We start from the raw sequence: 26809 nt of genomic DNA, 5'->3' as shown, positions 1-26809 counted from the left end.
ATATTTTTCTCTTTCTGACCTACTTCACTCTGTATAATAGGTTCTAGTCATCCACCTCATTAGAACTGACTCAAATGTGTTCCTTTTAATGGCTGAGTGATATTCCATTGTGTATATGTACCACAACTTCTTTATCCATTCATCTGTCAAAGGACATCTAGGTTGCTTCCATGTCTTAGCTATTGTAAATAGTGCAGCAATGAACATTGGGGTACGGGTGTCTTTTTCAGTTTTGGTTTCTTCAGGGTACATGCCTAGAAGTGGTATTGCTGGGTCATATGATGGTTTTATCCCTAGTTTTTTAAGGCATCTCCATACTGTCTTCCATAGCGACTATATCAATTTATATTCCCATCAGCAGCGCAGGAGGGTTCCCTTTTCTCCACACACTCTCCAGGGCTTATTGTTTGTGGATTTTTTGATTTTGGCAATTCTGTCTAGTGTGAGATGATTTATCATTGTAGTTTTGATTTGCATTTCTCTAATGAGTGATGGTGAGCATCTCTTCATGTGTTTATTAGCTATCCATATGTCTTTGGAGAAATTATCATCTACACTATCAGTTCACCTTAATGCATGTGGCCTTTTCTATGATTTTATACCCATAGTGTATGAGTTACTAGAAGACAGGAGTATTGCTGGTTTAACTTCTTTATATAGTGTTGATGGTAGTGCCAGCCTGCTTTCCTATGAATCTTGAATGTTAACACCGATTTTATTTTTCCAGTCCTTGGTTTCTACTACTTGATTCTCCAACTGTAAATTAGGTAATGGGATTTCAGTGCTGTCTGCCTCAGCTGCCTCTCAGAACCAGTCAAAGACACATGGAGGCTGGCTTGGGAAAGGTGTTACTCAGTCACTGTTGCAACTGTAAAATAAATCCACATCCACATTTTGGTTCAATTTCCTGATCTCTGAAAATTACAAGCAATCTCCATAGTGACTGCTTCCTGATCTGTCTTATCTACTTTATAGGTTTATTATGAAATTTTAAATAGAAGTGCTTATATCATTTATACAGAAGTGTTTTGATAACTGAAAATTAAGTGTACAAATGTAAAATGGTAGTAGTACTCTATTGTCTTACTTTCCTTGCTAAGTTTTTGGGTCCATCCATTGGCTTATAGCCAAGGTTATTTTATTCTCATCCTTTTTTCTAGTTCAGCCCTCCCCTGTACCATTCTTATTGTTATCCAAACAGCTGCCATTTACTTCTTAAACCAGGATCCACCCTTCCCCTCTTTCAAAGTGCAGTTCAGAGCCACCTCCTGTGGAAAAACTTCCCAGTCTTGCAGGAGGAAATGATAAACTTCCAGATAGACCATTACACCACTCCCTCAGGTTTCCCCAGTCAGCATGTATTTAAGTGTCTAGCCTAGCACAAGAGTAATGGACACTTCTGTAAAAGCTTCACCATTTTTATAGCACTTTCACTTACGTTATCATTTTCTAAATGTTTTCATAAATGTGATATATTCAGCTTTTTTGTCAATGAAGAAATTAAAGATAAATGACTTCCCCAGGGTAAGTACAGGCATACCTCAAGATAGTTCAGGTTCAGTTTCAGACCACCATAATAAAAGAAATATCACAATAAAGAGAATGACATGAATTTTTCAGTCTCCCTGTACATGTAACATTACATTTACACTATATTACGGTCTATTAAGTGTGACTAGCATTTGTTGTTTGGAGAAGGCAATGGCACCCCACTCCAGTACTCTTGCCTGGAAAATCCCATGGACGGAGGAGCCTGGTAGGCTGCAGTCCATGGGGTCGCTGAGGGTCGGATACGACTGAGCGACTTCACTTTCACTTTTCACTTGCATGCATTGGAGAAGGAAATGGCAACCCACTCCAGTGTTCTTGCCTGGAGAATCCCAAGGGCGGGAGAGCCCACCTGGCAGACGGTGGGCTGCCGTCTATGGGGTCGCACAGAGTCGGACACGACTGAAACGACTTAGCAGCAGCAGCAGCATTTGTTGTTATTGTTCAGTCGTGTCCGACTTGTTGCAACTCCATGAACTACAGCACTTCAGGCTTCTCTGTCCATCACTCTCTCCCTATCATTATGTCTTAAAAAAAAAAAAAAAACTAATTGAAAAAGTGCTAAAAAATGTCAAAACAAATTACAAGAGTAACATTAAAGATCACTGATCACAGTTCACCTTAACAATAATACCAAAGCTTGAAATACTTCAAGAATTACCAAAACATGACACAAAGGCACAAAGTGAATGAATGCTCTTTGAAAAACCTGGCACTGATAAGACGTTCTATGCAACGTTGCTACAAACCTTCAATTTGTAAAAAATGCAGTACTTGCAAAGCACAATAAAAGTATGTCTGTAAGTGATTTAAAATAAAAAAAGAAAGAAGCCACGGGATCTGGGTTTGCCACTTACTAGTACCTGCCTCACAAGGCTTTCGCATGGATATTACACAATGTGTGGTGGTAGCTTTATAAAAATGGAATCAGAGCTTAGCGCCAATTCAGCTTCCTCAAGAAAGCCTTCTTTGACACTATACTCCAGATCAAGTTTTCATATGCTTACAAGCAACACCTACTTCCCTTCCCAGTACTCATCTCAGCTGTAATATTACTGTAATGTGTATGATTACTGTCCTCTTTCTCTAGACTTGGAGCAGAGGGACCTTTGCTTTGCTCTCCACACTGACTACAGTGCTCCTCACATGTAAGCTCTTCAACTTTGATAAATGAGTGAGAACTGAAACCCTAATTTTGATTCACTGTAGATTTCACTCTGGCTAAGGAAAACATGTTACAGTGATGCTAGAAGACAGATGCTAGAAGACCTCATGGTCACGTGGACGTTACTCAACTGAGATAAATTTCAAAGGACTAGTGGCCGCGGCAAGGAGACAGAAGGCTGTGGGGAGACAGTTCAGAACGGTTTCGTCTGAGAGGACGCGACTTCCACAAAGTTGTACCCAACACTATGAACACATACTCAGAACAACCGCTCTCCTCCAAAACACCCTGGAAGCAATTTTGCCCCTCTTTTCCGTACGATGAGCCAAGATGGCGGGGCCCGTGTTTGAATACCAGATTCAAGATGGCAACTTCCTGCTTCCCGCGCAGCTTCGCGCGTGGCCAACGAGGCCACGCCCACTTCCGGCTCCTGCGCCTCAGCATGGCCGCTTTGGGTATGCTGCTCTCTAGTAAGTGTGTGTGAGGTCGGTGGGCTCCGGAGTTTCCCGGGGTGGGGATGGGCCGCAGATCCCTGGGCTGGCTGCGCGGCCTCTCTCCCAGCTCTGCCCCGTTTTCCCAGCAGGTGTCCGGAGACTGCACTGCGGCTCCGCGGCTCGGGCAGGCAGCCAGTGGCGACTCCGGTGAGTGCCCGTCGGGAAGAAACTGGGGGGCCAGAAGTTGGCCTGAATCCTCACCGAACTGTTTTTCTCCATCCAGGCAGGGCCTTGCTGCCAACCCCTCCGGCTATGGGCCCCTTACGGAGCTCCCAGACTGGTCGTACGCGGGTGAGCGCTGATCTGACAGTTAACTCCACTTCGGAGATTTTCACCCTGAGGGAACGCCCCTGGACGTAGCGGAGCTGGGAGTGGGGGGAAGGAGTGTCAAAGTGGAGGTGTGTCTGAACGGACAGCTTAATGAACTTTATGTTTGGAGTTGGAAGGGAAGAAGCCCTGCTGTTTACTTTGTGAATTAAACTACCCCTGTGGAAAGGAAAGCTGGACGGAACCTCTCGGCTTGTGGGGATAAGCAGAAAATAATTCTTATTTAGGGGGTCACCGGGGAGAGACAAGACTTTGTGTTGTCAAAGAGGGACGTGAATTTTTCGAAGTTAGGAAGGGGACTTCACTGGTGGTTCAGTGGTGAGGACTCCGTGCTCCCAATGCAGGGAGCCTGGGTTCGATCTGATCGGGGAGCTAAATCCCACCTGCCACAACTGAGAGTTTGCCTGCAGCAGCTAAAGATGCCGCAGGCCACCCACAACTAAGACCTGGTACAGCCAAGTAAATAATAAAAATTTTTAGAAAATTACAAAGAACTGCCCTTCTGTGTGGGGAGTACATTGTTGAGAGTTTGTTACCAAATGCAGGGAGAGCTCTTTGAAAGGCTGCCTAAATGATCCTCTGAGAGAGGCTTAGAAGAGTGAGGGCAGAGCATGGTGGGTTCCCTTTGGAAAAAGTTTCTTCCTTTAAAAAAAAAACGCCCTAAAAAAGAAGGACCTTAGAAAAGCTGAAGCCATTCCCCACTCCATTGGAACTTCAGTTCAGAGGTGGGAAAATTGCCTGGGAGCACACAGCTAGGTAATAGCAAAGCCAAGACTAGAACTGGGCAGAGACCAGGCAGGCCCCCTTCAACAGCACAGAGTATAGTTTATAGGAGTATGAAAAAGAAATAGTGAAAGTCAGTTGCACAGTCTTGTCTCACTCTTTGCGATCCCATGGACTCTAGTCCGCCAGGCTCCTCTGTCCTTAGAATTCTCCAGGCAAGAGTCCTGAAGAGGGTTGGCCATTTATAGGGATATAAACCTATATAATCAGATATGTGGTGGGTTAATCAGGGTTAATCAGATATGTGGTGGCTGCGGAGGATGGTGATTTTTTCTACTTGTTATTTACTGTAGGAAGTCTAGGATTTCTTGAGATATTGGAAGGACTCTGGAATTGATTTTTTTAATGCGGACCATTTTTAAAGTCTTTATTGAATTTGTTACAATACTGTTTCTGTTTTTTTATGTCTTGGCGGTTTTTTTGTTTTTGTTTTTTGGCCTCAAGACACGTGGGATCTTAGCTCCTGTTGTGGCACAGCACAGGCTTAGTTGCCCCACAGCGTGTCCCCTGCATTGGAAATAGGATTCTTAACCACTGGACCACCAGGAAAGTCCTACAATTGATTCTTAATCCAGGCTTGCTTCTCTACTTGGTAACTTTATGGTCTTGGACAAGTTACTTAATTGTATCTCAGTTTCCACTTCTGTAAAAGGATACCTATCTCAGGTGGTTCTTGTAAGGAGAAAATAAAACATCCAATGTCAAACACCTGATGTACACAGTATTGGTTCCCTTTCTTGATGAATAATATCTCTTATTTGTCTTGCCTTTGAACTTTGGCAGCATTTTCACTCTCTTTGTAGAAAGTATCCCTTTATTCTCCATTATAAACTACTTGAGATGAAGATATTGCATTTTTCTTTTTTCCAGCAAATGGTTATGAGATGTTTATTATGTGCCTACACTATTTATATTACAGTGAAAGTAAGGGATATAGTCCTTGATCTTAAGGAACTTAAAGTCTGAGCTGGTAAAACAAAGCATGATATTTTAAAGATTAATTAATATTTCAATGCTCTGCCCCTTTCCAGAAGAATTTGAGATAGATAAATAAGACTAAAAATAATCAGTAGTACAGTAAATGTCCCCAAGTAGTAGGTTCCTCTGTCCATGGGATTCTCAGGCAAGGATACTGGAGTGGATTGCCATTCCTTTCTCCAGGGGATCTTCCTGAGCTAGGGATCAAACCTAGGTCTCCTGCATTGCAGACAAATTCTTTACTGTCTGAGCTACAGGGAAGCCCTTCAGTTCAGTTCAGTTCAGTCGCTCAGTTGTGTCCGACGCTTTGCGACCCCATGAATCGCAGCACACCAGGCCTCCCTGTCCATCACCAACTCCCGGAGTTCACTCAGACTCATGCCCATTGAGTCAGTGATGCCATCTAGCCATCTCATCCTCTGTCATCCCCTTCTCCTGCCCCCAGTCCCTCCCAGCATCAGAGTCTTTTCCAGTGAGTCAGCTCTTCACATGAGGTAGCCAAAGTATTGGAATTTCAGCTTCAACATCAGTCCTTCCAATGAACACCCAGGACTGATCTCCTTTAGAATGGACTGGTTGGATCTCCTTGCAGTCCAAGGGACTCTCAAGAGTCTTCTCCAATACCACAGTTCAAAAGCATCAATTCTTCGGCACTCAGCTTTCTTCATAGTCCAACTCTCACATCCGTACATGACCACTGGAAAAACCATAGCCTTGACTAGATGGACCTTTGTTGGCCAAGTAATGTCTCTGCTTTTGAATATGCTATCTAGATTGGTCATAACTTTCCTCCAAGGAGTAAGCGTCTTTTAATTTCATGGCTGCAGTCACCACCTGCAGTGATTTTGGAGCCCAAAAAAATAAAGTCTGACACTGTTTCCACTGTTTCCCCATCTATTTCCCATAAAGTGATGGGACCAGATGCCATGATCTTAGTTTTCTGAACGTTGAGCTTTAAGCCCAATTTTTTCACTCTCCTCTTTCTCTTTCATCAAGAGGCTTTTTAGTTCCTCTTCACTTTCTGCCATAAGGGTGGTGTCATCTACATATCTGAGGTTATTGATATTTCTCTCTGCAATCTTGATTCCAGCTTGTGCTTCTTCCAGCCCAGCGTTTCTCATAATGTACTCTGCATATAAGTTAAATAAGCAGGGTGACAATATACAGCCTTGATGTACTCCTTTTCCTATTTGGAACCAGTCTGTTGTTCCATGTCCAGTTCTAACTGTTGCTTCCTGACCTGCATATAGTCCTTAAATGTCCCCAAATAGACAAATATTAAATGATGGAGATGCATTTCTTTCAGAAGAGAGTGACAGAGTTGAAGAGGTTAGAGAAGGGTTTCTGGGACAAGTAGGGCTGGGGTTAGGCCTAAGAATGAGAATTTGGCTGAAAGGAAAGGAAAAGAGGATATTTCATTATGGAGTGAATAGAATTCAGCAAGGACTCAGTGGTGAGTAGAACAGTAATCCAATTGCTTGAGTGGAGTGTATCTGAAGATAAAACAGGAGATTCAGCATCACAAAGGACCTTGAATTCTAGGCTAATGATGGGTAAGTAGAGTAGGAACATGCCTTGGAGCTTATTCTCGGTGGTTCTGGCATACTTCACCATTGAAGATGAAGGAAGTGTTCTAGGGGAATGAAGCTACAGTGGGTATGAAATAGAAGAGAGGAGCTTGAGATTGGTTCTTCCCTCTTTTGCTGTCACAGCCACTTGGCCAGGGTACTGTAGGCTCTAACACTTGCCTTTCCTTTCACTTCTATCTGCAGATGGCCGCCCTGCTCCTCCAATGAAAGGCCAGCTTCGAAGAAAAGCCCAAAGGGAAAAGTTTGCGGTGAGTAGCTAGATCTCCAGCCAGGACAAACTGTAACTGGCTGGAGAACATTTAAATTGTACTTTGTCCTGAGTTGGCACCTAAGCTGACACGTACCCCTCACTTGGAGGTTTTATGCACTGAAGGTTTTAACAGTACTGTGAGAAGGGAGAATAGACTGGGGCACTCCTAAGGCAGGAACCAATGATAGACACCCACTTTGCTTCCTTCCTCCTGCTTGCCAGCCCAGGACCTGGTTCCACCCCTTCCCCAGTCAGTGGTGTCACTTTCCAGCCGAAACCTGACTTTGATCTGTGAATGAAAGGATATATGGTGCAGAGCTCAAGCCCCAGATGTTATCCACACTGTTTTCCTGTCTGTTTCAGAGACGAGTTGTACTGCTGTCACAGGAAATGGATGCTGGATTACAGGCATGGCAGCTCAGACAGCAGGAGAAGTTGCAGGAAGAAAAAAGGAAGCAGCAGAATGCTCTTAAACCCAAAGGGGTTCTACTACAAAACCCAGGACCAAGTCAATAAAAAAAGCAACTCCTGTCTCCCTTCCCAAGCCTGTCTCTGGCTTTCTTTTCTAGTACCTGGATGTGTCTTCCCTGCCAGAAGAAAGCCTTATGTTCCCCATCAGGGCAAAAGGGTGGACACCAAGAAGAACGGGCTATAAAACCACTGCCTGGAAGGGTTGACTCAGTCCCCTCACCCCCAGCTCCATTCCAGTTCAGCAGAATCTTGCTCTGGAGTATTTACTCCCTCTTTTACAAGCCATACTGGCCCAACTATGAGCAGTAGTAGCTGCTCTACAAACATGAAAAAGGGGGCAACAGTTTTCCTGGTTTTAGCCAGGCACTCAAGCCTTTAACAGCCCATACACAATTGAGGCCACATGCAGTAATGCATTTAATAAATATTTTTATGAAAAGCTTTCTAGCTGAGATCTACTTTTTGGCAAGAAAATAGTATCAGTTTTCCTACACTTCAGATAGATGGCCCTAGAAGATACTCCCACTGGGAAGGCGGACATGGGAAGAGCCAACTTGGGTGTTGCACGTTCTGCTGAAGAGTTGGATCCTGAGGTTTCTGTGGTTCTGACTGAATTCCAGAGGTTGGTTGGTCCAGATTTCCCGACTCCCATTTGTGTAGGGGAGCCCTGAGGTGCTCAGTGCCCAAACAGTCACTGTGTAATGGGCACCTAGTAGCCAGCATGTACTTCCATAAGTCCCTTAGCTGCACAGGCCCCAGGAAACCTTTCATTTTATTGGTCATGGCTCCCATGGATTTCTGAGAGAAAAAGGACAGTACAGAGTACTGGACTTTTCCATTTTCCTGCCGCAAAATGTGATAGTTCCTGGATCTCTAGGATTTATGGAACTTTCTACCTGAAATAATTTATGTCCAGCCTCCTTTATTCCTTCCCTTGTTTTCCCTCCCCTCTTCTCCACCCCCACCCCCGACTACCTCCTTCCTCTCTGGCTGACCAGTGCAATTCTTGGATATTAGATTTTGCTGATGGTCGACTTTTCTGTCTCCCACACTTTTCCTGCTTCTGTTGTGTTGCTTTTCCAGATCTAGCCCTCAACCTCTTATCTGTCTCCCTTTCCCACTGCCTGCTCTGGCCGGCCCAGCCCCCTTCTCTGCATACCTCCATCTTTTGTTCTCAGAGTCTAGGCCGCCCTTGAAGGAGGAGGGTATGCTCTCTAAGGGACCGTCTCCTTTTCCAGTGTAGAGGTGGAACCCCCCCAGTCCTGACTCCCAGCCCCTCTTTTCTGCAGTCTTGCCAAACTTCATTTGTCTTTCCTCAGATGCCATGGCCTTGCACTCCTTTCCTGCTGTAGTTTAAGGGGCAATAGTTTAAGATCACAAAGGACAATAATAAAGGGAGCACATGTGTCTTTGTACAAACAGGACCTCCAGATCCAATGTGGTGGGATTTGTCAGTGGGTAGTTGCATTTTGTTATTGTTGCATTCCCCCCCCACGACGCCCTGCAGGGGAGGGACAGGTGGTTGTCAAGAATAAGGGACAAAAAATTCGATATGGTCAAGCCACAGGTCCCAGCAGACAAAACCCCCAAACCAGGTCTCTTGAACATGGAAGACCCCACCACCACCATCCCAGACCCAGCTCCTTGTTTGCCCCACCACTGAGCCTAGCACTTCCCACGGAAGTGAGACAAATGCTGAAAGCAGAGGAATCAAGCCACCCAAAATATGCTTAGAAGGAGAAAGTGTCCCACATCCCGTCCCGAGTGCCCCCAAGCCCCCCGCTCTCGGCCTCAACCCCTGCAGATGGCAGCCTCCACCACAGAAAGGCAACTTAGGAGTTTTTTTTTTTTTTTTTTTTAACCCGACTTTTGGCTGTAATTGGATTCAGGCTGAAACAACCACGTCCGCACTGGGAAAGGAGGGCATAGGGGCGGGGGCGGAGGGAGGCTGTGGAAGGGAGGGACCAGAGAAGAGAGCAAGAGAGGGCTCGCAATCCAGTTCGCCGACTAAGCAGAAGAAAGATCAAAAAACGGGAAAGAGGGGACGAGCAAACAGGCGCCTTCAAGACCGATCCCCTCATCTCCACGTGGACAGCGCTCTGGGAATCCAGATTCAGTGCCTACGGAAGACAAAGGCGCCCCGAGGGAGTGGCGGCGCGACCCCAGGGCTTGGGCCCGGCCGCGGAGCCCGCTTGGCCCGGCTGCCCGGACAGTCGCGGACCATGTCTCCCGCCCCACGACCCGCCTGCAGTCTGCTGCTCCCCGTGCTCACGCTCGCCTCCGCGCTCGCCTCCCTCAGCTCTGCCCAGAGCAGCTTCAGCCCCGAAGTAAGTGAGCTCCTCCGGCCCTGTCCGGAGTCGCGCCGGGGGAGGCGAGCCCGGGGGTCTCCGAGAGAGCAGCCCCGGATCGGAGGGGCGAGCGCTCGGGATGCCGGCTCCTCCGGCCTGCAGGTTCCCCCTTCCTCTCCACTTCCTCTCCTTTCCGTCCTCATCTCCAAACTTTCAAGTCCATCGACTTTGCCTCCTCCAACCACCCACTACCCCACTCACTGCGCGCTGCCGACTTTCTGTCCCGTTCCTTTCCTTGGAAGAGCTTTCCAGCCGGAGCCCCCTCCCGACCCCTCCCCAGCTCCCCTGGGCTCTAAGCTCAGTTCTGGAACGGGTCGGGAGCCTGATAAATATCTGGACTCTGCTGAGAGCCCGCGCTGTCCTGGTTTCTTGTCCTGTGCTAGTTTGTTGTTCCTTCAACTTTCCAGCTCGCAGGCGCTCGGCCGGCCGCGAGGCTCAGGGGATCGCGGCCCGGGCCCCCCACGCTGCGCCCTCCGCCGCCGCCTCCCGGGCAGTCCCGACCCTCTTCGGACACATCGGCTGCCAGGTGCGGTCGGGGGTGGACGGCGGAGCGGCCCCGGCCCCCAACCCACCCCCGCCTCCCCGAGAGGTCCTTCAGCGTCCCGGCCCGCAGCCCTGGCGTCGAGGGTCACGGCGCTGGCGCCTTGGCCCGCGTTTCCGGACACACAAAGCTCTCCTTGTGAGCTGGGGGCTCGACCCGGCCGCCGCCGCCTCACCCCGCTCCCCCTTCGGCGCCTTTAGGCGTTTTGGTTAATTGCTTTTTTGTGTTAATTGCACGGAGACTTGGGGGCGTTGTACGGGGAGCGGGGTGAGGGCCTGGTCCAGGGCGCCCGCACAGGTCTTCGCTGACTCGGTTGCCCCCCACCTCTCCTCCCCGAAGCTGGCCCACCGGGCCCGCCGGAAGTCGCGTGGGAGTTGTCTGAGGAAGTTTTTCCTCTCTCTTTTATTTTGGGGTGAAGGTGGGAGACGGATTTGATCAGTTTCTTATTTTGGGCCATCCCAGCCCACTCAGCTCGGCCAGGGCCTGGGTGCGGTCGGGAGGGGCAGGGAAGGGCCCCTGAGCAGGGGGAGGGGATCTGGACTTGGCTTCCTCCCTCCTGGTCCCGGCCCTGGTCCCACCCCCGGAGGAAACCTCTCCAGAAAGAACACACTCTCTCTGTCCTGAAGGGATCTGAGGCTGACAGAAGTGTGGCCCTCGGAAGGGGGGCGACCAGGGAGAGTGAAAATCTGCCCGGGCTAAGCCTGACTTGGTCCAGGAGGAGGCACCCTGTTTCCAGGCCTGGAGTCTTCATCAGAGGCCTAAAGAGGAGAGCTCCTAACAAAAGGAGCCTGGGCATCTGGGGGGCTTCCCGCTGCCAACTTCACCAGCCCTGCCTTCCTTCCCTCCCCTGCCCCACTAGGTCCCCTAGAGGAGGGGCGGCAGACCTGGCTCTGTATTAAGTGGGTCATGGGCAGTCGCAATGCCAGAACCACCGTTTGCTTCTGAGCCCTGGAGGGGTGGGAGGCAGAAGGAGGGAGGAGCAGGCCCAGAGGCTGGGATCCAGGGGCCTGCAGAAGAGCCAGAGATCCCCCAAACTCCTCTCCAGGATGCTAAGGCCAGAGAAGTGGGCCCAGGAATGGAAAGGGTTCCTTGTCCTTGACTTCCCCCTAGGGGAATACCTTGCACCTCTCAATTTTCAAGACAAAGCCAGCCAACTGAGTTCTCTGATCCTACCTAGTTGCTCTCTCTCCGGGCCTATCTGGAGGGAGAGAGAGCTGGGGTGGCCCAAGGTCTCAGGCCGCCAGCTCCCTTCTAGCACCTCCGGAGTCCTGCACCAGCTCCCGGATGGACAGCCCTCTCCTCCCCTTGGCCAATCTGGCACTTGGCCCTTCCCCCACTAGGCCGCAGACACAAGAGTCCTCTCTTCTGTGGTTCAGACCTCATAGTCTCCTCTGTGGTTCTTGCTTTGCTCAGAGCCTAGGCCTGGGAGGAGGAGAGGAATGGGGGGCACTTCCTTTCCAGCACTTGCGGCTCACTCGACTCCAGAAAGTCCCTTTCTTGACTAAGTCCCCACCTTTCTCGACTGGATATGGATGGGGTGGAGGTTGGTGGGTGTGAATATTCAGACCTGTCTGCCTGCTTGAAAGACTCTTCACGAAGAGGGATTTATCCCAGAGCTCCCGGATGTGGGTTTCCCCCACCTCTCTGCTGCCTTCCCTTCTGTCATCCTGCCCTATGAGCTTTGCCCCCCTGAGGGTTTCGGGGGGCCTGATCTCCGTCTTCCTGCCGGCTCCAACGGCAGTGGGCCATTCCCATCTTTTCTCAAAGTTAAAGCAGCTGCTCCCCTAACAGAGGGCATAAGCCCAGGGGTGTGACTACCCTACAGGTGAGGCCAGGGGCAGAGGGAGTTTCCTGCATACTTGGGCACAGGGCCACAGCAGGTCTCCTGCAGGCACTAGCTGTGGCATCAGTCAGCACAGGTCAGGGCAGGTTTAGAGCTCCCCAGAGAGCAGCCTGGGATAAGAGCCTCCTGCTCTGCTCCCCAGAGGTTAAACTTTGCTCCCCCTCCCCCACCCCGAGGAGGGGCTCTCAGAGCGGGTGGTGCTGGGGTTGTTCTGGCCAGGCCTGTTGGCTGAGGAAAAGCTGGGTTGTTTACATCTTGATCCCTAACTCCCCGTCATCAGCCTTGGGGGATCACTTCCCAGAACCATGTTGCAATTCTTGCCCCTGCGGGCTCAGGTCCCGTCAGCTGCTCCTGAATCACCCCCAGCCCCAATGCAAGCGCACTGCTCCATCCCTAAGGCCTGGCCCTGGAGGCAAGGGCCACATGTAGAGCCATCCTAATGACCTGGAGTAGGGGATGCACCTCTGCTCCAAGTTCGCATCCCAGGAACCTGTAGCCCCTCACCCTGGACTCTTTTAAGAAGGCAAAGCTGGAGCAGGGACTAGAGTTAGGGTTAGGGTTAGAAGTATCTCCCCATCGAGGCTCTGAGCATGTTTATGTTCCATATATAACTTGACTCATTTTACTTTTCCAACCTTAGGAAAACACTCTATTGTTCTTAGAATAAAGGCTGACTTTTTCCTCAACAGGGTTTTGCAGTGTGTATACCTTTCAATCAAACACCAAAAATATAACGTTATGTTAAGGCAATATGCCACCCTTTATATTATGAACAATTCAAACCATACCTGAAATAAACTACAGTCACCAAAATACTAAATAAAATACTAACCCTAATGCTAACCACCACCTCAATCTCTCACTCCCTCTTTTGAGAACCTTAAGTGGGATATTAGGTCCCAAGTCCTCGGTCTCATGCTGCCTGGGTAGAGACAGTGGCAGGATCCTGGCTGTTTGTCTAGTCACATCCCCACCGCCTCCAAAGACCCCAGCTTCCTCTCTCAGCAGTCAGCCTGAGCCCTAGCTTCTTTTCTGCCCTCCTTCCAAAAAGATCTCAGAGCTGTGTATATCCTGGAGGGATGCCTGTCCCAGGAGAACCTCATGCCAGGCCTCAAAGTGGAGCCCCCTCAGCCTCTCCCTTCTCCATCTACCATGGGACATACCCCAGCCTCAGGTAGAACATGCAGTATTTACAAGAACACTGACACAGAGGAGGAAAGAGCTGGAAGGGATCTCGGCTCTTAGAAGACATCCTAGAACTCAATTAAACCACCAGGGCTCCCATCAAAAGAGTTACAGCCAAAGCATGGAGCTGTGGCTCCCCACCCCTCCAAGAGGATCAGCCATTCTAGGACCTGGGCCAGAGTTTGGGTCCAGCCTGGGAGTTCTTCCAGACCCACTGCCAGAGCCAGGCTGGGAGCTCATGGCCCTTTCCACGCCAAGCAAGGCGTGTGTTCCAGGTGCCGTGAGGAGGCAGGGGCTCCCCTTGGGCCAGGTGGGGATGCTCCAAGCCACACCCCTTTCCCCACAGGCCTGGCTGCAGCAGTATGGCTACCTGCCCCCTGGAGACCTGCGGACCCACACACAGCGCTCACCCCAGTCCCTCTCAGCTGCCATCGCTGCCATGCAGAGGTTCTATGGTCTGCGAGTGACAGGCAAGGCTGATGCAGACACCATGAAGTAAGTGCTAGAACGTGGCAGGAATTCTGCCCAGCACCCACCCACATGACACAGCAGAGAGGTTGCCACCTTAAATGCCTAACCCTACCCGTGTACCTTATCCCCACAAGATGATCCTGACCCTCTCCTGTTCACCCGAACCTCATGATCTTCACTCTTCCCCACACGGACCCTGAGGCCAGACATTCCCCCTCTACTCTGAAGACCAACGTTGTTCTTTCATGCACTCTCCTGACCACAATCCCCACACCCCAACCCACCCCAGGGCCATGAGGCGCCCCCGCTGTGGTGTTCCAGACAAGTTTGGGGCTGAAATCAAGGCCAATGTTCGAAGGAAGCGCTATGCCATCCAGGGACTCAAATGGCAGCATAACGAGATCACTTTCTGGTGAGTCCAACAGGCAAGCGGCCTTTCTCACATCACGTTACCCTTCCCTATCAGGGATGCTTAGAGACTCAGAGGCCCCCTTCCGTACTCACCCCTGTTCCTGCAAAGCATCCTTGGGAGTAGGGAGGAAAATGGCTCCCATCCTGGAGAGAGGTGCAGTCCCTGGAGGGTATATTCCATGGCCAGAAGGCCCTTGGTTCCTGGGGCAGAGGCATCGTGAGACGGCAGAAGTGCCGGGTCAGACAAAGATGGCTGGGCGGCTCAGTCAGACCTGGGAGAGTACAGGGAAGGAGAGTTTTGCCCCTAACACACTCTCATCCTCTCCCCACGTGGCTGGACCTCAGCATCCAGAACTACACCCCCAAGGTGGGCGAGTATGCCACATTTGAGGCCATCCGCAAGGCATTCCGAGTGTGGGAGAGTGCCACGCCACTGCGCTTCCGAGAGGTACCCTATGCCTACATCCGTGAGGGCCACGAGAAGCAGGCCGACATCATGATCTTCTTTGCTGAGGGCTTCCATGGTGACAGCACGCCTTTCGATGGCGAGGGTGGCTTCCTGGCCCATGCCTACTTCCCAGGCCCCAACATTGGAGGGGACACCCACTTTGACTCTGCCGAGCCCTGGACTGTCCGGAATGAGGATCTAAATGGTGAGCGAGGTAGCCTTGGGTCTCTCATGCCTCCGAGAGTCAAGAGTCGTTGCATGCGGGTTCTCTGGCCTCCTCCCCAAACCTCAGACACCCCCCCACCCCCAATCACAGGGCTTATTGGGAACCACAAAGATCTCCTGGTCTGACTTCCAAGGAAGGCAGGAATCCTGTTTTGACTTATTTACATCTGGTCCCTTCTCTCGCCCAATAATTAACTTCCCAGTCAAAGACCTTGAAGCATCTGCATCAGCCACTTTTCCAGGCAAATGTCGGGTCTGGCTCCTGGGAGAAACTGAGGCCCAGATAGGACCTCAGCTTCTCTTAACACAACCCTCGCTGGAACTGGGATCCGGCCAGTCTCTCCTCTACCCAGAAGAGTTGCTGACTGGCTTTGTGCCTCATTTGCCAGATATGAGGCTGGAACTCAGGATTTGGTCACTGGGTAGAAAATTTGGCAGTCAGGCTTCACTGTGAAACTTCTGATGGGGAAGCGCAAGTCTGAGGGGAGGGACCCAGGCTGCCATCATAACCAGTCCCGTCCCTCCAGGGAATGACATCTTTCTGGTGGCTGTGCACGAGCTGGGCCATGCCCTGGGCCTTGAGCATTCCAACGATCCCTCGGCCATCATGGCACCCTTTTACCAGTGGATGGACACAGAGAACTTCGTGCTGCCTGATGATGACCGCCGGGGCATCCAGCAACTTTATGGTAACTAACCTATGCCCACATCTGCTCCTTTCTCTCTGCTGCTTGTCTCCTCCAGCTTTCTCTGGCCTGGGCATTTCCCCCTCCCTCATGCCCTACAGTCTTCTTGTTCCCCCACCCCCACCCCATGACTCCACCTCCATCGCCCCCACTTTTGACCCCACCCTTTCTGTCCTTTCCCAGCTGATTGCTTCAGTCTCCCCACAAGGTGTTTTCTGCCCATGTGTCTGTCCTTTCCTCCTTCTCTGCCAAAGTCTGAAGTGCCCCTCATGTTCCAGGGAGTAAGTCAGGATCCCCCACTAAGATGCCCCCTCAACCCAGGACCACCTCCAGGCCTTCCGTCCCCGATAAGCCCAAAAATCCCACCTACGGGCCCAACATCTGTGATGGGAACTTTGACACCGTGGCCATGCTTCGAGGGGAGATGTTTGTCTTCAAGGTAAGAGGAAGAAGTGGGCTGGTGTGGGGGACAAAGGGCTCTGTGACCGGGTGGCAGGGTGGACACCAAAGCTGGAGGACAAAACACGGTGAAAGTGAAGTCGCTTAGTCGTGTCCAACTCTTTGCAACCCCGTGGACTGTAACCCACCAGGCTCCTCCATCCTTGGGATTTTCCAGGCAAGAATACTGGAGTGGGTTGCCATTGCCTTCTCCAGGAGATCTTCCCAACCCAGGGATTGAACCTGGGTGTCCCACATTGTAGGCAGACGCTTTACCATCTGAGCCACCAGGGAAGTCAACCTATAAAACTGAGGCAGTGGGGGAGCTTTGGGGACTGAGCTGGAGGACAAAGCTAAAGACTGAATGAACTGCCTCCCAGGAGCGTTGGTTCTGGCGCGTAAGGAAAAACCAGGTGATGGACGGATACCCCATGCCCATCGGCCAGTTCTGGCGGGGCCTGCCCGCATCCATCAACACTGCCTATGAGAGGAAGGATGGCAAGTTTGTCTTCTTCAAAGGTAACCAGACATTCTGCCATAGTCTTTGGGTGTGGGCGGGGCTCCCTGGAGGAGCATGTTCCACTTGGCTCCTCCAAAGACCCCAGGTGGAATGAGATCCTGCCCTCCCCTCCCCACCCCAGGAGACAAGCACTGGGTGTTTGACGAAGCTTCCCTGGAGCCTGGCTACCCCAAGCACATTAAGGAGCTGGGCCGAGGACTGCCTACTGACAGGATTGATGCTGCTCTCTTCTGGATGCCCAATGGAAAGACCTATTTCTTCCGAGGAAACAAGTAAGACTTCGCCTTCCTCCATACACCACCCACCAGATTCCCTCAATTCTAGTGGAAGACCCACTTGCCCCCCGAGATGTCTCCCTGAAGAAGGCACTGGCTGAGCCTCTGCTGTTGCCTAGCAACAGGCAGCCTCCATCGGGTGCTGAGTGAGTGGGATATGACCCGGTCACCATCATTTTAGACCTGGTCATTTGACGCCTCCTGCCCCCAGCACCATGCCTCCGCCCCAGCTGCCAGGCACTGTCATTAAGGGCTGCTGGTGGCTCCTTGCAGCTTGGGCCCTCCCTTCCACCCCCAGCTTCCGCTGCTTTCAGCTGCAGGCCCTCATTAGTCAAAACCCCTGTCCCCCACCCTTTGCTCACTAGTGAATTCAGTCCCAGGTCACTCCCCTTGGAGGATGTGCCCAGTGTCAAGCCGCTTCCTTTCCCCGCCTCTCCTCTAGGTATTACCGTTTCAACGAGGAGCTCAGGATAGTGGAAAGCGAATACCCCAAAAACATCAAGGTCTGGGAAGGAATCCCTGAGTCTCCCAGAGGGTCATTCATGGGCAGTGACGAAGGTGAGAGGGGTACGGGAGGTGTCAGTGAAGGGAGGACAGGAACAGGGAGTTAAGGAAGAGCAGGATGAAAGACCGAGAGTGTCGGGTAGAAAATGGATGTGCTGAGAACCGGGGAGCCCTGTGCCAGGCCCTAAGTGCTTCCTGCACTTCAGACTCTTCGATCTGCCCCGCTCTCTCAGCCTGGTGCTATAGTTACCCGGCTTCACAGCTGAGGAGACGGGCGCTCAGAAAGATGAGGAGATGAACTCAGCGAGCTTGCACACTTAACAGTTTTCTTCCGCTCTGCTTCTCTCTTTGGCTCTTCTCCGGACACCGCGTCCACCTCGCGGCTTCCATGCCACCCTCTTGCTGACCCTGCAGTCTTCACTTACTTCTACAAGGGGAACAAGTACTGGAAATTCAACAACCAGAAGCTGAAGGTTGAGCCGGGCTACCCCAAATCAGCCCTGCGGGACTGGATGGGCTGCCCATCATCGGGGGGCCAGCCGGATGAGGGGACTGAGGAGGAGACGGAGGTGATCATCATCGAGGTGGACGAGGAAGGCAGCGGGGCAGTGAGCGCGGCCGCCGTGGTGCTCCCCGTGCTGCTGCTGCTCCTGGTGCTGGCGGTGGGCCTCGCCGTCTTCTTCTTCAGACGTCACGGGACCCCCAAGCGACTGCTCTATTGCCAGCGCTCCCTGCTGGACAAGGTCTGACCCCCACTGCCGCCCGCCCACTCCTACCACGAGGACTTTGCCTCTGAAGGCCAGTGGCAGCAGGTGGTGGTGGGTGGGCTGCTCCTGCCCGGCCCCAGCCCCATCCCCAGCCCTCCCCCTGTCCCTTTTTCTCTGTCCCATGACTGGCCTCTCCCACCCTCCACGCTGGCATTGCTTCTTCCCTAGATGGGTCCCCCCAGGGGCTGAGCAGGGGCCGCCCTCCCAGACCCTGCCCCTCAGGGGCCCCCATGGCTTGGTGTGTGTTCAGCCCCATCTGAATGTCTGGGCTCTGCACTTGAAGGCAGGACCCTCAGACCTCGCTGGTAAAGGTCACATGGGGTCATCTGCTCCTTTTCCATTCCCTGACATACCTTTAACCTCTGAACTCTGACCTCAGGAGGCTCTGGGCACTTCAGCCCCGCAATCCCCTAGGTGTACCCAGTTGGCAGCCTCCCACCACTCTCTCTGGCTAAAAGAAATCTAATCCTATTGTGGTGGGAGGTGACCCTGAGTGAGAGAGTGTGGGTTACACAGCCACCCTAAGACCTTGGGAGGAAAGCTAAGCGAGGGCCAGTCCTCTCCTCAAACATCTGCCTCTGCCCCACCAGCCCCTGAGAACTTCCACAGAAGGAGCCTGAGCCATTAGGACTAAACTGGGGCTGCAGAAACCCTTGACAGCCCTACCCTCCCTACCTTAGCCTCGGATGGGGATGTCAAGGTTGGAAGAGCTTAGACTAGGGGTGCAGCCACCGGGGTGGGGCCCACGAGCCCCAGGGGGTAAGCCTGGGGGCCACAGAGAAAGAACCTCGCTCATAATGCAGGCAGCTGGAGTAGGGACCCAGGGGCAGAGTAGTCAGAGGGGACAGGGCAGGACCAAAAGGCGAACCAGGGAGACGCAGCAGGAGTGGATGGCTGAGGGCCAGGCAGGGCCGCCACAGGGTGGGCTGTGGTACCCGGGAGAGGGCACTTTTCATTGGAGCTCTCAGGAAGGGCTCGTGAGAGAGGCACACCTGCTTCTGTTTGGGTGCCCTGGCTTCAATCAGACAGCATGGAGGGCAAGGCAGGCAGCCAGAGAAAGGGGCAGAGAGGGTGCCCGTCGGGGATCGGCGACTTGGGACTTTTTATGAGAGCAGCCACCTCGTTAGGGAGCCGAGGATCAGCCTGCCTCAGCCATCTTCTGCAAAAGGGCACCTGCCTGCGCGTCTCCGTCAGGTTAGCCCCTCGCTTTCCGATGCCCCCCGCCACTCGGCCCTTCCTACAGGTGCCCTGCCCCACTCCCACCCAGCCCACCTGTTTGAAGTCTCCTTCGGCCACCGAGGGTGGTCATGGTACCAGAGACTCGGGAGCATGAGAGGCCCTGTGGGGCAGTGAGAGGAAAGGGATGTCAGGGGTGGGGGGGCAGGGGGTGGGAGAAATGGGGTGAACGGTGCTGGCAGTTCGGCTAAAGTTGTCTTGTTTGGGGTTTTTGTTTTGTTTAATGTATATTTTTATTATAATTATTATATATGAATTCCCTTCAAATCGTTCCTTTTTGTTAACAAGGGGCATGGGGTGGGGTGGGGGTGGGGGGCAGAGGCATCCGACCCCAGGAACCTGCAGGGCGGGGCTGGGTCATTGCCCTCTAAGGACATTTTTGACCTTGTTCAACCTTTCCACGAAGAATAAACAGTGTTTCACATTCTTTGTGTGGCTGCAGTTTGTGTGCCTGGGATGTGGCTGCGAGGGGAATGGAAAGCAGGGGGCCTGCAGTGTTTTCCGTGAGGCGGGGTTTTGGTATTTTTTATAAAGGAATATGTTTATTCTCAGTGGACAAAAGGGATGCAGGCTCCAGAGCTGGGGGGGAGGCGGGCATGCTTTTGGTGGGCAGGGGAGTGGTCCACAGAGGCCAGCTAAAGCTACTGTACCCTAACGTGGCCTCAGGCCCAGGACTACAAAGGCAAGAGGAAGTGGCCAAGCTGAGGCTACTCGGAAAATCTTCCTAAATTGCGTTACCCTGTCGTGTGACCCAGCCGCAGACCCTCTGTTTCCTCAGGCCTCGTGCTGGCTGCTGGGGGATCCCCCGTCACAGTCAGCCTAAGGCTCCGGGGCAGGCCCTTCTCCCCAGCCCTCAGGACCTCAGCCTCTACCAGGCCCGGGGCTCCCCAGCAGGGACAGAAGAGTCAAGAAGGGAGAAGGTTGCCGCATGGCCAGTTAGGAGCAGCCTATCTGGCCAAATGAGAATCTCACCCCAGTTGCCCAGGAGAGGCAGGATGGTCAGATAGGAAGAGCAGAATGACAAGGCTTTGTTTCCTCTTTCCCTAGAAACTGATGCCCTAGACAGGGTTCCCAGGCTGTTGACCCACCCTTCCACCAAAGCAGCCTGGAGGGAAGAATCAGCTGCTGAGTCAGCTCAGCTGAAGGGGAGCAGCGCTCATTCTTCCCTCCTTCCCTTCCTGCCTCAGCCCGGCCCTCCCCGGGCTCCAGCCCAGGCCCCCTCCACGGCCTGCCTCCAAGAGCCCGGGCCCCACCTAGGCCAGGCGTTCTATCCAGCTGCTATTCAGGGCTGGCGGGTGTGATTGCTTTGGCAGAAGGGGTACCCCACCTTCCTGCCAGCCAGGAACCCTGACCCTACGCCTGGCCTCCTGCGCCTCTCCTGCCAACAGCTGTTTGGCACAGCCTGTGCATCTCTGTGGGGTTGGATACCACCTCCCTGCCACCCTCACCAGAGGGGATGGGGACCCTGAGAAGTCAGGGGCGTCTGGGGGCAGTGGGGCCCATGCGTGTGGCAAGGAGCTCAAAGATGAGCTCATGGCCCCTTTGTGTTTTTGTGGCTCACATCTGGAGGCAATTACAGATGTTATCCAGTGGGAGTTCTGCAAAACACAGCTGGAGCCAGCAGAGGAGCACGGGGAGTGGGGGACTGCCAGAGGGAAGAGCGGGGGGAGCCTGGGGCTCCCGTGGCTGGACTGTGGTTTCCCCATCACGAGGAAATTGTTTGGCCCTGATTCTGGAATCACAAGATGCTCTCTGAAGCCAAGGGGGAGAGATGGAATGGAGGACCAGAGACAAAGGGGGAAGAGGTGGAAGAGGCTTCGCAAGCAGGGAGAATTGCAGGGTGGAGGCCGCAAGTCCCGTGCTTCTGACGTGCCTTGGGTCTGAGGGATCCAGCCCAGTGAGGCAGCTGGGGGACCCCACCCGGCCCCAGCTGAGTGAACCATCAGCTCAGGCTGGTGAGGGGAGACCAGAGGCCCCGTGGCTCCCGAGAGACCTGCAAACACTGCATTCACTGGCCCTACCCTGCTTTGTCCATTGGGCCTGACCCAGTTTCTGTGGTTCCAAGTTCCTTTATTCGAAAGCAGCACATGTGAGTTAGAGCAGCCAGAAGGGAGCCAAGGGGAATCTGCAAGGAGGTTTGGGCAAAACCCAGGGTAGCAGGCTCTCGGGAGACTGGACTGGGGGCAAACACAGAACACAGGCTATACTCTGCCCACCACAGCACCCCACACGTTTCCGGGGGAGCCACGGACACCCTTGGCATCACCTCCCTCCTGGAGGTTCCTGCCATCATCTGGGCCTATGCCTCCAAGGCTGCCAGCCAGGCGCTGGGTCCATGGGATGGAAAAGAGAGGGGAAGCCCTAAGTGGAGCTGAGCTCTCTAGAGGAGAGGGGACTGAGCAGAGTGACCCCCACACACAATCTGGCAGCTGGGCTGGTCCTTCCCCGTCCTTCCCCGCCAGCCCCCATCTCCCCACAGTCTGACGGACTTCCCAGTCCTCTCTCTACTCTGTATCCCCACTTCCTTTTCCAGCTAAAAGGAGATGGTGGGAAACTAATACTTGCTGAGGTCCTCACACAACACTCAAGGACACAGGCACTGACATTGCCCCCATTTTACAGATGTGGAAACTGAGGCCCAGATAAGATTTGCTCAAGCTCCCAGCTTGGTAGTCCAAAATTAAAACCCAGTCCTGTCTGACTTTTTTTCCTATACAAGCAGACTCTGACCATGTCTCTTTGGTGTCCCTTCCAGTGTGAATCCCCACGTAGCTGGGCATGGGCATGGCAGTGTGCGTTCTGTGGAATCTGTCAGCACATGTGTGCTTGTCTGCTGTGCGATGTCACAGGAGCACAGGGGAGAAGGGCTGTTCCTCAGGAATCTGCTTGGCCAGGAGTCATCTTCCTGCTTAGGGGCAAGAACAGGTATTCTGACGGAATGGAAGAGGCATAGCATTGAGAAGCCAGAAGAACTGAATGGGACAAAGGCAGCAGCTAGGGGAGGGATGTGTGTGTGTACTAAGTCACTTCAGTCGTGTCTGACTCACTGTGACCCCATGAACTGCAGCCCTCCTCGGTCCATGGGATTCTTTATGTAAGAATACTGGAGCAGGTTGCCATTTCCTCCTCCGGGGGATCTATATGACCCAGAGATAGATCGAACCTACATTTCCCGAAGCTCCTGTGCTGAAGGTGGGGGAGGGATGAGGGAGGTCAGAGTCTGAGGCAGGAGCCTAGGGGGAGGAGGAGGCCTTCAGGGTGGTTCCCATACCCTGAGGCTCCAGGGAAACCCCAGGTGAGGTTGCTCCATTGTTCTGTGGTCCCCATACCCCCACTAACCCACCCCCCAAGTCTCTGCTTGCCTCCCTCAAACAGTCTTGGGAAACTGGGGAGACCCAGAGGCAGCCTTCTTCGAGGAGGCTGAGCAGCCAGGGCTTGGAAAGGAGGCAGGCCTGCCTGGCCAGAAGCCACCTTCCAAATGAGCTCACACACATATTTTCCACCCTGGCCCAGGGCCGTGGCTGGGTGCCTTCCAGGCCAGCCTTCCCCAGCCAGGCCCAGCCCCCTCTGTCCTCCCCTATCCCTCACCAGACCTGGACCCTGCGGTTCCACAACAGGACTGAGCACCCCAGGCCCGGGGCTGCCACCACACCCCAAGGGAGCAGATTTTCTGCCTCCAGACTAAGGCCAGGTCTCCCCAGGTTCCCTAACTCCAATGGGACTTTGTGGCTTAGAGAGGAAAAGACCAGTTTCCTGCTCTCAAAGAGTCACACCTGGATAGGCATGAGGATAGTCTGGAGGGGCCGTAGGGGGGAAAGAAGAGGTGACCACACTGTAGTGACTTGAAGGAACCACGTCCTTAGCCTGAAGTAGCTCACTGACTCAGGGACCGGGCCAGGTCTGGAAGCTGCCTCACCATGGATCACTTCCTGCACCCTCACTTGATTTCCCGCTAGGGCCACTTCCCTGCTCTGGGGCAGGATGGGGTCTGGGCAGCGCAAGGCCAGGCTGACCACAAAGCAGGGGAAAGACGGGGGCCTCAGAAGGGCCCAGCAGATTCACACACACGCGACAGGCTCCAGCTCATCTCGATCCAGCCTGTGGTCAAAGACGTCACCCTGCGCCCAGCTTCCAGAGACATGTAGCCCCAGGCCAGCAAGCAAGATCAATGCCTCAAAACACTCTCCTGGGCCGCTCAGTGCCTGGCTCTGTGCTAGGAGCGTGGCTGCCCTGACCCAATACCCTGGGTCCCACGATATCTTCCTGAGGTTCCATGAGTTTGTATATTCAGACACAGCAGATATTTCATCCCATTTTGGATTCCAAGAATACGGGCACTTCGGGTAGATCATACAGCCAGCCATTGCCCTTTCTGTGGAGGAATGACCAAGATTCGTTAACACCGCTGATCCCGTCACAGCCACCGGACAAACCTTCTGTTCTCACTTCCTTAGAAAAGAGTAGAATGGTGCTAGGTACACAAGAGCCCCTCTTAATAAAAGTTGGCTGACTTGAATTGCCAGTGAGAGCTGTGATGTACATACATAAACAGCTGTAGTTACAGACTTCCCTGGTGGCCCCAAGGCTAAGACTACTACGTGGTCCCAGTACAAGGGGCCAAGGTTTGATCCCTGGTCAGTGAACTATATCCTGCATGCCACAACTCAAGATCCCATGTGCCGAAACAAAGATCCAGCACAGTCAAATAAATAAATATTGTATATGTATGGCTGAGTCCCTTTGCTGTGCCCTTGAAACTATCACAACACTGTTAACTGGCTCTACCCCAATATAAAATGGCTTCCCAGGGCAAACAATCTGTCTGCAATGAAGGAGACCCAGGTTTGATCCCCGAGTCAGGAAGATTCCCTGGAAAAGGGAATGGCAACCCACTTCAGCATTCTTGCCTGGAGAATTCTATGGACAGAGGAGCCTGATGGGCTACAATCCATAGGGTTGCAGTCGGACAAGACTGAGCAACTAACGTGCACATGCAATACAAAATAAAAAGTTTTCAATAAATATTTTTTAAAAAACAGCTGTAGTTGTGAATACATAAGTATTCTATACATGTGCAAGAAGTATGTGACATAGTAAATATACAGGTTACAAAACCTATATGAGCTATATGCACTTACGTTTACTACATTTTTAGAAAATTTACTGTATATTTCACCTCAATCTTTAAAAGGTTCAAAAAAGAAACTGTATTGAGGGAAGAGATTCATATCTCCAGAACAGCTGCTCTGTCCCTACAAACCTCCTCCTTATGTGCCAACTCTACCCACTGCTGTGCTTAGTCACTCAGTTGTGTCCAACTCTGCAGCCCGTAGACTGCAGCCGGCCAGGCTCTTCTGTCCATAGGCAAGAATACTGCAGTGGGTTGCCATGCCCTCCTGCAAGGGATCTTCCCAATCCAGGGATCGAACCCAGGTCCTCCCGCATTGCAGGCAGATTCTTTACCATCTGAGCCACCAGGGAAGCCCTAACCCCACAGCCTGCCCTTAATCGGAGGATGATTGGTATTGGGTTGTGTCAGCCCAGCTCTTCTGGAAATACCAATCCTCTAGGCTGCACACTCAGGACAGCCGGCACCAGGACCCTGGAGCACCGGCAGGAAGGTCTCTCTTCCCTTCATCCCTCTAAGCTTCATCCCAGGTGTCCTCAGAGTGTCTTCTCCACTCTACTGACCTGTGCGCCAGAGGTCCTCCCAACCACCACAAGCCTGCACAAAACTGCCCATAAATTCTGGAGGGAAGAAAGCTGGAGAAGGGGACCAGAGGATCCCACCCCATCCTCTCAGGCTAGGAGCAGCCCAAACTGCAGTAGAGACCGGCTAGGCAGGGTTTGCAGGGTGGTAGCGCCCCCTCGTGCCAGGTGTTGGCACTGCAAACCAAGCCCGGAGAACTGAGAGGCGGAAGCAAAGCCTGCCACGCTCAGGGCCAAGGATACCGCCGGCCTGTCCCTTCCCCCTTCGCACTTTCCACACTTCCACCCAGGCCACCTGTACTTAAACGGGTGGGACTATGGGCGCGACAGGATGACAAGCCTTAGTCTTCCAGCTGCAGAGAGGGAAAAGTCAAGAGCTTCCGTCGTCTGCCCCTTTATGGGGGTTGGTGAACAGCCCTGGAATAACTCCAGGAAGGAAGAAGGGAGGGGAGGGGTTGCAGGAGAAGGGTTCTGATAGAGAAAGTAAGGGGGTACTGGAGTCCTGGCCTCTGAGTTGCCACACTGCCCTCCTGTGGACGCCGCAGGCACTGACCCCTCCAGGATGCCTGGCCCCGGCCTCTTCAGGTCAGCGGCAGGTGGAGCTGCACTCCTGGATCTCAGGATGCTAGGACAGAACCGCCTATGGCCAAGGCAAGCAGGCCTCTGCGACTCCTGTAAGAGTGGGACATTTCTGTACCACTTCTCTGAGGCTTTTGGAGGTCATGCCCAAGCCTTCTAGGGGGGTTTCTGACCTGCACCCATCCTTCCAAAGTCATCCACACTCTGGAGCCAGGACTCCTTTACTTCCTGTCTTACATTGATAAAAGTCTTAAATTTTTTAATTCAAAAAAATGCCTGGAGGTATATTGTGAATATCACTCTATTCTTGTCTGTTTATGCTAAAAATTTTCATTTATTAAATATAAGCATTTAAAATACACCAAATATTTTCAAAACAATCTTAGTTTTTAAATTTCTTAATATGCCACAGGCAGTCTAAATGGACATGATTGAGGTTTCTCTCAAACCTCCAAGGGGTGTCCCCAGCCCTGCATCTCATTCTTTCCAAAGCACAAGGAAACTTACTCCTGACACCATATGGTAGAGTCTTTAATCCCTACTCCCTTCCAACACAGAGGTTTCCCCATCTTGAAAAGCTCTCCTGGATTCTGCTGCGGTCTTGAATGATTTTTCTCATTTTCCCCTTTTCTCTCAAGCCAAAGTTTTCCAAAAGCTATCTGCATTCCTTCCCCAGTCATTTCTTTCTTTCCTTCTTTAATTTTTTGGCTGTGTGGCATGTGACATCTTAGTGGCTCATGAGATCTTAGTCCCCCGAACCGGGATCAAACCTATACCCCCTGCATTGGAAGCACTGAGTCTTAACCACTGGACCACCAGGGAAGTCCCCCTTGTCATTTCTTTTTAATCCAACCTCTGCGTCTGCATCCCAATCAGAAATATACTGAAACCTCCCGAAAAGGCCCTCATGATGACCCCTTTCTTCTAACCCCAGGCCTATTCTCTGCTTTCATTTCTTTGGCCTTGTATCAGCATTTAACATGACTTGCTTCAAGAAGCTCCTATGCCCCTGTCTTCT

The 26809-nt window shown here is 52.3% G+C and overlaps 2 protein-coding genes across 7 annotated transcripts; both read left to right on the top strand.

Moving 5' to 3' along the window:
• The first annotated feature begins 2944 nt into the window (after positions 1-2944).
• Positions 2945-8049, top strand: MRPL52 (mitochondrial ribosomal protein L52). 6 transcript variants are annotated; one of them, XM_070377490.1, is made up of 5 exons: positions 2945-3168; positions 3297-3354; positions 3431-3498; positions 7068-7132; positions 7498-8049. In XM_070377490.1, exons 1-5 carry the CDS (start codon positions 3044-3046, stop codon positions 7605-7607), a joined length of 426 nt encoding a protein of 141 aa, XP_070233591.1. In that variant the 5' UTR covers positions 2945-3043; the 3' UTR covers positions 7608-8049. The 6 variants fall into 6 exon arrangements, with proteins under 6 accessions (XP_070233591.1, XP_070233593.1, XP_005895521.1 ...); XM_070377492.1 differs by having other exon boundaries at positions 3092-3183; positions 7068-7139; XM_005895459.3 differs by having other exon boundaries at positions 3100-3183.
• A 1512-nt stretch (positions 8050-9561) lies between these two features.
• On the top strand, positions 9562-19930 carry MMP14 (matrix metallopeptidase 14). The gene is made up of 10 exons (XM_005895457.3): positions 9562-9932; positions 13869-14017; positions 14283-14405; positions 14750-15057; positions 15605-15766; positions 16042-16202; positions 16582-16720; positions 16843-16993; positions 17439-17554; positions 17915-19930. Exons 1-10 carry the CDS (start codon positions 9828-9830, stop codon positions 18247-18249), a joined length of 1749 nt encoding a protein of 582 aa, XP_005895519.1. The 5' UTR covers positions 9562-9827; the 3' UTR covers positions 18250-19930.
• Positions 19931-26809: the final 6879 nt, after the last annotated feature.

Source organism: Bos mutus, chromosome 10 (assembly GCF_027580195.1).
Source record: "Bos mutus isolate GX-2022 chromosome 10, NWIPB_WYAK_1.1, whole genome shotgun sequence".
Classification (NCBI taxonomy): domain Eukaryota; kingdom Metazoa; phylum Chordata; class Mammalia; order Artiodactyla; family Bovidae; genus Bos; species Bos mutus.
This window is presented reverse-complemented; position numbering and strand designations above follow the sequence as displayed.